This window comes from Pinus tabuliformis, chromosome 5_2 (assembly GCF_031772625.1).
Source record: "Pinus tabuliformis cultivar Carrire ecotype Pingquan chromosome 5_2, CPIR1, whole genome shotgun sequence".
Taxonomy (NCBI): domain Eukaryota; kingdom Viridiplantae; phylum Streptophyta; class Pinopsida; order Pinales; family Pinaceae; genus Pinus; species Pinus tabuliformis.
The window spans coordinates 326,488,470-326,501,845 of NC_142306.1; the positions used below are offsets into that span (position 1 = coordinate 326,488,470).

A 13,376-nucleotide genomic window follows, 5' to 3' on the forward strand; every position below is an offset into this window, starting at 1 on the left:
TGTGGCCATAAATTTTGTCCCTGGTGTAATGACATTCGAATCACATGCTTCAGACTTCTCTTTTGGAGCAATTATGTGTCCTTTTACTTCAAACATTTCATGGTTTTATTTAAAAGGGATTTTGTTCCTTCTAAATGGTAAAAATGAGCTACAACACATGCAATGAGGGTAAATTCAATCTTGATCTGTGAAGCTAAAGCTTCACTTGTTTTTCCTCATTATGCCTTATTTCTTGCTTTTTTTTGTGTACACTTGGTGGCATAGTGCCTAATTCATTACAATGCAAGCATTTAATTTTGGACAAATTTTTCTTCTTTCCCCCTTAACCAGATTCTAGTTTGGATTGGGATTTCTTCCCTTTTCCCTTCTTTTCCTTTCCATCCAAGGCAAATTTTTCTTCATCCTCACCCTCGGATAAATTCTCATCTTTAGTATTCCACCTTATTTTCTCATGTACCAAATCAGACCATAAGCGCTCCCAATTTGGTAGTTTCTCCCTCACATTCATCGAATCTTGATAACTATGCTAGTTCTTGGGAAATCCCAAAAGGGCTAGGCTTACAAAGTCTTATTCAGGGATAGTAACACCGACCTCACCAAGTTCATCACGACACTATGTAAACTTTCTCAGATGCTGCGTAATTGTGTCATTCTTCTGCATCTTGATACTTCGAAGTTTATCCTTGAGCGCCAGCTTCCTGTGGCCACTATTATTCTCGAACAATTATGTCAACACTTTCCACATGTAAAATGAAGTTTATTTTCCATGGATATTTGAGATAATGTGATCTTGTGCTCCCTCCAAGATTATTCTTCTCGCCTTGGCTACATCTTTCTTCCACTAAGGTTCTGGGCATCAGATGCGTGAGGTTTTGCAACATCTATCTTGATGTATTATAGCAATCCATTTCATCCAGTACCACCTCCATGCGATCCTTACATGCCAAAAAATTATAGGTGCCTTACAATGTATACTCTAGCCTTAATCCATTGAAAGACATTTTCACATGTCTGAAGAAATCTTGCTACACTGAGCTCCCAAATCGAACCTCTTGAGAACAACTTCAAAATTCCTACTCTAATGTGAATTATTCTCTAATACCATGTAGAAATTACAATGTATATTTGCAGTTTCTAATAAGTTTTAATCAAAACCACAAGACACAAACCTACTATATTGTTCTGCGGAAAGTAATTCATAATCTAGAACAAAAATTTTAGACGTGAAATAAGAGATCACACACATGCAAAAAATATTTTTCCCAGGGAAAGTAAACTTCTAAAAACCCAATTCATGCTTGCATTAAATAAGAAGAATAGAGATGTATTACAATTTCTTTGCTCAACTGAGCACAACCTACAAGTGCATATCCTATCTCTCTTCTCACTGAGAGGCTTTGACCCAGACTTAGTCAATTTTTTCCTTGCATTGTTCCTTTAGGAATTAGGACCCTATGATTTAGGAAATTCCTTAAATTGATTGTGCAATTACTTTAGGTTTATCATCTGACTACTTGCAACACATGTACACTCAATACTAGTTTACAACTGATGTTACACTGCTTTGGAATTTCCACCTGAACTGGGTAACTCGAATTCTCTGCATGCACTAGATATTTTTGGTTGATTGATCAGTTCACTGGATGATCACTGAGTTTAACTAAAGTCCCACTGCTTAACTGACCTTCCACTAGTTCCTCCAAAAGTTGGAACTAGTTTAACTGAAAACAATATGAGATAATTAACCTTGATAGCTACAAATTACAATCACACATGTAGAACTAAACTCTAACTCCTCCAACTGGAATTTACTGAGTAAACTAGGTGACACAAGCCATGTCACACAAGTTAACATCATCCAAGTTGTCTGCTAATGTGGAAATTTGAATTTTCTCAATTTAATCAAGACAAAATAAAATTGAGAATTTCTTGCTGCATTTTTTCAACATTGCACTTCATAAGTTTTCCAACTCAAATTGAAGCAATTGTCAATTTCTTCAAGTAAATACATTTTTTTTTTACAAATCTCTTATTCCAATCATCTAATTTCAAAGTGTTAGAAATTAAATAACAAAGTAATGGAACACATAAAATGTTGCAAAACACACAAATAAAGAAAACCATAAAACAAGAGAGACACAATATACATGGTTCACCCAATTTGGGCTACATCCACGAAGAAACTACTAGTCCTTCCTTTTATAATATTGATGGACCTCTAAATTAGACATAAATTAAGGCTCATCTGACCATCCTTTAGCACATTAAACCTCTCTTTTTGCATTAGATAATATATTTTTAACTGTAATATGTTCATTATGAATGTTTATGGATAATTGCATATTTGTGCCTAATGTTATTTAGTTTTATGTAATATTTTGATAATATTGGGCAAATTATGAAGATTTGGAGGAGATAATTTAAGGACTTTCTCCCTACTACAGGAGGATTGAAAAAATCTAGGAATGTGTTCCTTGTCATTTAATGTAGATTCCTACTATTAGGACCCAGATCCACTAATTAAGGGATTTTGGTGGGGAAAGCTTCCTCCTTTCATGGGGAATGATTCATAATCATTTTGTATAAGTACCAAGTCGAATTTGCCTCTATGGGTTGATTTTTCTTAGTCTTCTTGTGGAGAGAACTCGTATTTTTGCAGCTCCACTTTCATTTCTTGCAATGATGTAATTGTATTGATGGAAAAAATAAAGATTGGTGTCATGTTCAGCTTCTAAATATTGGTCTCCTCCATAGGAATTTGATTTTCCTTTGTCTTTTCCATCCCATGAGCTTTAGAGCCCTTTTGTGTCATTTACTGTTCTTCCTTTCACTTCGTATTCAAATGAATCTCATTTTCTTGTCTTTTTTCTATTTCTACATTTAGTATTAATGGTTTCTTGTTGTAGGATTAGGTTAAATGGTTGAATTAAGTTATTTTGCGGGATCACAAGCATCATTTCATCGTTGGAACATCTTTGGAAGGTAATAGTAATCATTGAGCTACTTGGATTAGCTTACTTATTCCCAAATCTAGATTTCTAGAAGTCCTTTGTGGCAAAACAGTATATTTCTACTATTTTTTATAGCATGCTAACGAGCTTCAATCGAGTTGATTCCACTTTCATTAGATCACAAAAAAAAACTATTTAATAACAAAAATTACCCCATTTCATTTTCACTTTATTAGGTTAGGCATTTAATAGATTTACTAGTTCACTAGTTCTCGAAATTCTAGATTTTAGACTATAATTTTTTGTTATTTTTTAGCATGGGTTAACAAAAGTTTTTTAAAGTGATTCAACTTGGAATGGAAACCTAAGACATCCTAGTCAATAACAAAAAAATTCCCATCCAATTTGGATTTGATTTTCTTAATCATTCGGTGAATTATAGTTTCTTGTAGTAAATTTGTTGTTTCCTGTAGTACTCTTCCAGTGTTTATATACTTGCCCAGATTTGCTCAAAAAGATTGGTCTTGGTCCCTTAGGGTTGAATCATGACCGCTAGGCTCTAAATCAATGATTAGGGAAGACTAAAGGCCACTTAGGACTTGCCTTTTTACCCATGCAAAACATTTCATCAATTTGGGCTAATGGACAGAATTATGAAATAGATAATACAATGATGATTAACACATCCAATGAACTTCGTTAATGGATATAAACTCTTTGAAATGTAATGGTTGACATTTAGTTCATGATATTTACTTTATGCAATTATGATAGGTTTCTTTCCTTATATTTTCTTTCTTGCAATAGGTTAAGGTTTACATTTCGAGCATTTCATTTTCTGCAATTAGTTTAGGATTTAATTTCATTATATGCACTCCATTACATCATGACAGAGAAGGAAGGGCACATTGTATGTTGCACATATAGTTTTGATACCTTTTAAGTTTGTACGAACCCCGAGTTGATAATTAAAGTTGATAGCCTTAGGAGTTGCAGCGTTCTTGTTTCAATACCGAGGCTCATCACTTTTTGGTGTTGTTTCCAGGGAGGTGTCAAAGTATGCATTGTTTTCTTCCCTAGTTGATTCTTTTCTTTTTAATTTTTGCAAAAACAATAAAATTGCATTAGGAATCTTTCATTTCAAAAACAAAAAGTTTCATTGCATTAGTGTTTTCATTCAATCATAAAAACAAAACAAAAATTCTTCAACACCAAACCCCCCCATTTGATCACGTGGTGCAGTAAGAGCCACATCACCATTCATTTTTGCAGGTAGAAGAAGAAGAGGTGACAGAGAAAGTAGAAGAAATGGATGGAGATGATGACAATGAAGAATATCTTCTTGGATTCCCCATTCAAGATACTAATGTCAGTGTGCATATGAAGAACATCCCTCCATCTTTTCTTCCCAACTTCCATGGTATGAGGTCAAAGGATCTGAAATCCTTTCTCTTTGAATTTGAAAGTGTTTGTAGATCTTATGGTTACTTTTTAAAAACTCAAAAATTGAGATTGTTTGCAGCAACATTAAAAGATAGATCTCTTAAATGTTTCATGAGTTTATGGACTAATTCAATAAGATCATGGAATGATATGCAAAAGATATTTCTAGAAAAATATAAAGATCATGATCTTAAAGAATAAATATTTAGAATGAATCAAAAATAAGATGAGAGCCTTGAGGATTTAATAGAGAGGTTCATGTACAATGTTAAGAGGGGAAAATTGCATCATTTATAATCTGCACACTAAAAACCCTCTTACTTAGAACAATTAGGATGAATGGATTGATCTCCTTGGTCTCATGAGTAAAGGTGATGTATACCAATTATCATTTGAAAAAAAATTTGAAACATGCAAACACATATCAAGAGGAAGGGAAAGAGTAAGTAAATCAGCATCAAGATTGGTAATTCAATCTAAACTTGGAAATTTGTTTGATGATTTTAAAACAGAAATTCTTAGCAATCTAACCAAACAAGTAGAAATGTTAAGAATACAAGATGAAGAAAAATATGTTGATATTTTTGTTGTCCATGTAGAATCACATGATGTTAAATATTGCCCCTCATTACCAAGGTTGAAGGAATTTTACCAAGAGGACAATGGAGCAAGTCAATTGCCAGTGCAACTATGTTATGTAGCTCCAAGTGGACCATGGAAACCTATTCAAGCTCATATGATGCAAGAGCCTAATTCACAATTTCAAGGTTATGCATATCCACCTCAAAGTAATTGGAACACACCCTTTCCTTGGCAATATTAGCTATATCAACCTCAAAACCAATCTTGGCAACAAGGTTGGCAAGGAACTTATGGGATCCATCCACAATATTTTCCTCAATATCCTTCATACTCAACTCCATGTTATCCCTACCGTCCACCTCCACCACAACCACAACCCCAACTACATCCATCTCAAGTATCCAATCCCACTCAACTACATGTACCACCATTTCCAAACCCACACAATGAAGTAGTTAAGCCCACTTATAATGATGAGGTACAACACTTCCAAATATCTCCTCTTTGATCTAAATCATACTCATCTTAGTTCAGGAAGAGTATAACAAAAAAGAGATTCTCTTGATATTATTGAATGACAACATGCAGATTCAAATGAGAAGACCAAAGAATCATGGGTTGCACTTGACGAAGAGCAGACATCAGAATTGGATATTGGGAAAGTGCCCTCATGTTTACCATCAGATCCTATATGTGTTCAAGAGAATAATCAACAAAAAGAAGAAGATCTGAATTTCATGGAAGAAGAAGACATCCAAGATGATCCAAATCAGCAAGTGGACCATGAGCATCACAACTATATTTGGTTCCAGATAGTCACTAAGTTAAAGCAATACTCTCTTCTTAAATTGTGCTTGATATCATCAAAGTCAAAGCATTTGGTCTCTTACATTCATGTACATGTCATTCATGTACATGTCATTCATGTACGCTTGAAAATGATTTTTTTTCAAGTAAAGTAGGATAGGAAAAGAAATAAAAAATGAAAAATAAGAGAAAAAATAAAATATCAGGTGAAAACCTCCTTTGAGGTGCTTGAGATTGGCTCATTAATTGAAAACCTCCATGAGGCGGTCAATGGGTTGGAAAAAGGAGAAAAAGAAAAAAACCTAGGTGAAAACCTCCTTTGAGGCACCTAGGTAGACCTACTAGTTGAAAACCTTATTGAGGCGGCTAGTAGGCCTAAAAGAAAAAATTAAAAATAAAATAAAAATAAATATATATATATATATATATTTCTCTATGTATTTCTCTTATGAATGCGGGTTCTCTCGAACATTTGCAAGCAACAAAAACAAGTTGGCACCAAAAAAAGAAAAAATTGATCAAAATTCTAGTCAAAGGAAGTCAAACTTGGACTTTCTCCTCCTTTGCCCAAATGCTCCAAAAGGACCAAGGCCATGTCAATCCATCACCCTCATATATTTCCACCATCCGCCCATCATTCCCAAGCATTTTCCATTCATTTTCTTTGTTATGCTACAATATTACATGAAGGCTCTGTTTTACTACAGGAAACAGAAATACATAGAGCAGAAATTTATTTTTATCATATATTGAAAACCATTCATCAATTTCCAAGTTGTTTTAGGTGGAGATGCATATGGTTGATAGTAAATTCTCAAGCAATTTCATCAAATTCTAGTGCACAGTTTTCGAGAAATCGATCTCCATCACCTACAACTATTTTTTATTTTCTCGATATTCATGCATCCATTTACAAATTTGTTTCATGGGGAGATGCATATGGATGATGGTAACATGCCCAAGAAATTTCAGCAAATTCCAATGCACGGTTTCCAAGAAATCGACCTCCATTAACTTCATCCATTTTTAATTTGTCTCGAGAATCATGCATCCATTGGACAATTTTTTTTTATGGAGAGGTGCATAAGGATGATGGAAACATGCTCAGAAAATTTCAGGTCAATCCAGTATACCATTTGGGATATATGGGTTTAAACAAGTTTCTACAGGGTTTCCTATAGTACTATAGGATGTCCTAGTTTACTACAGGAAACAGGCTAAAAACTATAAGAACGTAAGGAAGGTGAAATAAAGTGTAGGAAAGGTGTCTGACTGTGGAATAAGGTATAGGGAAGGTGAAAATCACCCATGCAAGCCCAGCACTCCAAGAAGACCGAATTTGACTAAGATAGCTTTCTCATGGTAACTAGAAGACAGAGGTTTAGAATCACCAAGCTATGAATACCTCTATAAAAGAAAACAAAAGAAATTATCACCTCCGAAGGACCATGGATCAATCATCAACTCAGTAATAGCATACATGCCTCTCCAACAACCATCAGGTAGGTACAAGTATGCAATATTCTTGACCTCTTCTCTTGAGCATATTAAAGTTATAATTTTGGTGTCAATGCATGAGAGATGAGGTTTTATAAGCTAAGGATCGGTCAGTGGTCTCGGCCACCTTGAAGTAGTCAATTCATCTCACTCCTTCACTCATGCAATGTGTAAAAGCCAAATTAGAAAGGGTGATGATTTCGAGGAATGGGGACAACAATTAAAAGAATAAATTTATGCAAAGGCCAAGTCACCACAGCACTCCAAGCCCTCCATCCACTTCCTATCCACTATCTATCCTTTATTCATCCATCTCATTTCATATGAAAAAAATATATTTTTCAAGAACAACCCCTACACTCTGTCTCACCCTGAAAATTTCTTGAAAAAACACAGAGCACATCCTCTCCATTTTCACAAACCTACACTACTCCCTCTGAGCCCTAGCATCATCCTCCAAACCCTCTACATCATTTCTCATCACTCCCATACAGTTAGAAGACCCATAAAGAGGAGGAATGACTACTACATGAAGGAAGAATGATGCTACAAGGAGGAAAGGAACAAATTGTGTTAAAAACAAAAATGGCAGTGCCTAAGAGAGACCTAATCAAAACAGAGAACTCCAAGACCATTATGCAATCATCTAGGCCACAAAATAGAAGAAGAAGGAAACAAAAGGCAAGAAGGCATTCGCCATCAAAATATAACTCAAATTGCATTGAAGAAAAGAGGCTTTCCAGGAAGTCTCTAATCTCTTTCTAGCTTTTGTCCAACATCTAAAAGATGTTATAGAAAGGGGAGAAAGGCATGGAAGTCAAGTTGAGGGCCTACTCTAAGCTAAGACTATCATTTCTACTCAAAATAGTTTTAAACAGGATGCTACAGGGTTTCCTGTAGTTACTACAGAAATTACTACAGGATGTCCTAGTTCTCGTCTAAAGGTGTTTTGAAGGTTCCAAAGGTGTCCAAATGGTGGAAAAAATTGTAGGAGGTTGGAAAAGTATGTGGAAGACCTTACTAAACTGAAAAATATTCAAGAACCCATCTTGAATAAGAAGAATAGATAGGTTAATGATCTCTAGAAAGACTGTGATTTTTTCTATGCACAAACACTTTTGGAAAATGAGTGAAAATGAAATGAAGGTTTCAAGGGAGAGGATATGAATGAAATGGATCTACAAGCCAATAGAGTTCACTTGCAAAGAGGAAAGTTATGTTTTTTTTCTTGAAAGACTGTTAAACCATCATGAAAAGAACAACTACATTTTTGTGCTTGCCCTTGTAGAATTTACAGCCAAGATTCTTAAGAGAAAGGATTGAGGAATGCACAAGAGAAAGTCCACCAGGGCCATGAATGAGGCATAATGAGGTTAGTAAGTTGCTCAAAGGATGAGCAACACTTTCAACAAGGGGTATGATGGGCCTCTAAATTAGACATAAATTAAGGCCCATCTGACCATCCTTCAGCACATTAAACCTATTTTTTGCATTAGATAATGTATTTTTAACTTTAATATGTTCATTAAGAAGGTTTATGGATAATTGCATATTTGTGCCTAATATTATTTATTTTTGTGGAATATTGTGAGAATATTGGGCAGATTATGAAGATTTGGAGGAGGAGATAATTTAGGGACTTTATCCCTACTATAGGAGGATCAATATTAAATAATAAATCAAGAAGATATTTTGAAATAATTGCACAGATTCTAGAGCTCCAATGATTGAGAAAATCTAGGAATGTGTTCCTTGTCATTTAATGCAGATTCCTAGTATTAGGAACCAGATCCACTAATTAAGGGATTTTGGTGGGGAAAGCTTCCTCCTTTCATGGGGAATGCTTCCTAATCATTTTGTATAAGTACAAAGTCAAATTTTCCTCTAGGGGTTGATTTTTCTTAGTCTTCTTGTGGAGATAACTCGTATTTTTGCAGCTCCACTTTCATTTCTTGTATGGATGTAATTGTATTGATGGAAATTATAAATATTGGTGCCATGTTCAGCTTCTAAATCTTGGTATCCTCCATACGACTCTTAGTTTTCTTGGGCCTTTCCAATCCCAGGAGCCTCAGAGGACTTTTGTATCATTTACTTTTCTTCCTTTCACTTCTTATTTACATGCATCTCTTGTTCTTGTCTTTTTTCTATTTCTGCATTTAGTATTAATGATTTCTTGTTGTAGGATTGGGTTAGATGGTTGAATTAATTTATTTTACAGGATCACATGAATCATTTCATCATTGGAACATCTTTGGAAGGTTATAGTAATCATTGAGCTACTTGGATTAGCTTGCTTATTCCCAAATCTAGATTTCTAAAAGTTCCTTGTGGAAAATAGCAGTATATTTCTTCTATTTTTTAGAGCATGCTAACGAGCTTCAATCGATTTTATTCCACTTGCATTAGATCACAAAAACATTCTAGTTAATAACAAAAATTACCCCATTGCATTTGAACTTGATTAAGTTAGGCATTTGATAGATTTACTAGCTCACTAGTTCTCGAATTTCTAGATTTTAGACTAGTAATATTCTACTATTTTTTAGCATGGGTTAACAGATGTCTTTTTTAGTTATTCAAATTGGAATGGAGACCTAAGACATCCTAGTCAATAACAAAATTTGTCCCATCCAATTTGGATTTGATTTTCTTGGTCATTCGGTGAATTATAGTTTCATGTAGTAAATTTGTTGTTTCTTGTAGTACTCTTCCAGCGTGTATATACTTGCCCAGATTTGCTCAAAAAGATTGGTTTTGGTCCCTTATGTTTAATCATGACCCCTGGGCTATAATTCAATGATTAGGGAAGACTAAATACCACTTATGATTTTCCTCTTTACCCATGCAAAACATTTCAGCGATTTGGGCTAATGGACAGATTTATGAAATAGATAATACAATGATGATTGCCACATCCAATGAACTATGTTAATGGATCTAAACTCTTTGAAATGTAATGATTGACATTTATTTCATGATCTTTACTTTATGCAATTAGAATAGGTTAAGGTTTCCATTTCTAGCATTTCATTTTCTGCAATTAGTTTAGGATTTGATTTCATTACATGCACTCCATTACATCATGACAGTGAAGGAAGGACACATTGTATGTTGCACATATAGTGTTGATACCTCTTAAGTTTGTACGAACCCCGGGTTGATAATTAAAGTTGATAGCCTTGGGAGTTGCAGCATTCTTGTTGCAATACCGAGGCTCATCAAGTATCCAGCAAATTGATGGTATACAACCTACAACACATTCATTGTAACTTCCTCTTCATTCCCACAAAGTCTTCTCTATTTTTCCCTCACATAATGATACACACAGTCGTAACATGATTCCCTCATATAAATAGAGGGTTTCGTTCTAGGGAAAGAAACCCTAAATTACTATAACTTCTATTGTCATATATTTTGCTTAATGAATGGTCCAAATTAACTATGAAATTAAAATATTTTACAAGGAAATTTTCTCTAAAAAAATAATTTCGAGGGCATTTCCCTCAAAGCCCCACTAGGGGGGGCTAAAAGGTTGATGTCACCCCCCTTGGATCCCCTGGAAGCAATAGTGGGGGGGAAATCCCCCCATAACCCCTGTCAGGGACTAGGATCCAAACATGGTTGAAATAAGACCTCTAAATCAAGAAGATAATTAGGCTCCACACAGAACGCAAGGAATTACTTTTATCATTTATCTTTAAAGTATTTATTTCCAAACTTTAATTTCAAGACAATTTGCTTCACTTGGAATATTTACTTGTGGCAAATATTTGATATTTGGCACTAATCTACTTTTGCACCATCTTGTCAATTATTGCATATCTCTACTTGTGGATGGTTATTGTTATTATAATCCTTTGAATTTATTGGCTACAATTTATATATTAATTTAATTTAGATGTATCTTTGATCATTAAATTTTATTAAATTTGGAATTATTAATTGGATGTAGTTGTTTAGTGAAAAACAAACCCAAACAAATATTGATCTTTTTTTTAATATTCCAAAACGCGTCAGATTTGTGACATGTAATAGTTAGATGTCCCTTGTCATATGCACAACATTGTTGTTGGATATGGTTTCCCCTGCTATATTGTTGACGACATTTGGTTGGACGTCTCCTGTCATATTTTCTACATGTCCATCGAATTGGTGATTCCCAGTGGTGTTGAATTTACAAAACATAATGGTCACATGCCCCTCATCGAATGCACAATGTTGTTGTTATATATGGCTTTCCCTTGTCGTGTTGTTGATGAAATTTGGTCGTATGTATCCTATCATATTTTCTACATGTTTGTTGAATCGACAAGCATGCCCCAAGCATCAGAGAGGTCTCATCGAAATTTTGTACTCTCCGACATACTGTCATTGCTGGATTTTCTAACTATGGTCAGTATTTATAATGTATATTTTTCCACTAAATTATTGATATTTATTATTTTAAAACATATTTTAAATGCTAGAGTTAAAATAAAAATATATTTTGAGTCAAGTCCCATTTAGACTTTTAAAAGAAGAAAATTTGAATTTTTGAGTTTGAAATTTTTGGCTTCAAGTTTGTCAAGTCAACCTCCCTCCAAGTCAAGTACACCTAGGAAAAGGACACACCCCTTCGACCTAGGAAGATCACCATATAATGGCATATTAGCCTCATTCTCTTGGTACCAATTCACACTTTGTTAAGAAGATAATTTATGGGCATCCTAGCGAAGTTCAAGAAGGATAAGAAGGATAAAAAGGACAAATTGGATATCTTTCTCTCTATCTCTCAAGCTCACACGTGTATGGACTCTCTCTCTGCATACCACATATTTCTAGGTATTTTCTATTGCAGGGGTCGAAACTTCTGGGCAATTGTAGGGGGCAAAATTCTAGGATTTTGGCAGTTGCAATAGAGCCAAAATTTTGGTTCATATTAGGCAGAGCGAAATTTTGGATCAATTTTGGAGGCTTGACTTGGAGGGTTTGACCAGATGTGACCTAGTTAGTTAATATAAGGTATAGTTGTGTCTCTTGTTAAATAGAAGAATTTCTCTATTAAAAAAGTTGTTGGGTTTTTCCCCTTGATGGATTTTCCTAGAGTAAATCTTTCCTTCTCTTTGTGAATTGTGATATCTATTGTTATGTTGTTCTTGTATGGTTGAATTTATGAATTATTATTATTGAACAATATATTAGAGTAATTTAAAAGAAGATCAACATCAAAAGTAATTATTAATTTTTCATAAATATTATGCTAATCTCTTTTGTACTTAGAAAATTAACATGGTATCAAAGCTTTAGTGAAGGAAGGACCACTAAGATGAGCTTTGAATAAAACTTACTTTCATAATTATTATTGAAGTCCTTCTTATTGATTTACATTTGTGGCTTCTTCTATGAAATCTGAGAACAAGTTGGAAGGAGCCTCAAACTTCAAAGCTTTTAAGCTTAGAATTGATCATATTCTTGCAAAGAACAAAGTTTTGGATATTGTGAAAGGAAAGGTTGTGGAACCAGCAAACACTACAGGAAAGAAGAAGTTTAAGGTAGATGACATCATTGCCATGAGCCTTATTGTGGACTCCATTAGAGATCATCTAATCCCCTATATTTCAAATCTTGATACTTCCAAGAAGATGTATGATGCCCTGATTAATCTATTTACTATCAAGAATGTTAATCAAGATATGAGCATGAAAAATGAGCTTCGTGATGTAAGGGTGATGAATGATGACACCATGGCTTCATATTTCGTAATGATTTCTCAAATAAAAGACCAAATTCAAGCAATTGGAGAAACTATTTCTAAGAATGAACTTCAACTCTCAATGGTCTACCTAGATCATGGGATTCATTTACAACATGTATAAGCTGCCAGAAAGAAGCTCCTTCATTTGAACAACTATGGACCTCTTGTTCTCAAGAAGAATCAAGGCTTATATCAAGAGACAAAAAGGAAGAATCTTCTCAAGCATTTTCAACTCATTTCACGAACAAAGGAAATAAGAAACTCGGCTTTCAAAACAAGAATGTGGGAAGAAGATTACCTCCTCCCCAAAAGAAGAAGGATATGTTGAAAATTGATTGTTATGGTTGTTAGAAATTTGA

The 13,376-nt window shown here is 34.3% G+C and overlaps 1 protein-coding gene across 1 annotated transcript; it reads left to right on the forward strand.

Moving 5' to 3' along the window:
* Nucleotides 1-12,664: 12,664 nt before the first annotated feature.
* LOC149158827 (uncharacterized) lies at nt 12,665-13,138 on the forward strand. The gene has a single exon (XM_089434110.1). It carries the CDS (start codon nt 12,665-12,667, stop codon nt 13,136-13,138), a length of 474 nt encoding a protein of 157 aa, XP_089290236.1.
* The last annotated feature ends 238 nt before the right edge of the window (nt 13,139-13,376 follow it).

What these genes read in the sequence shown, in the direction of transcription:
- LOC149158827 (XM_089434110.1), top strand. Translation starts at nt 12,665, where the DNA reads ATGAAATCTGAGAACAAGTTGGAAGGAGCCTCAAACTTCAAAGCTTTT.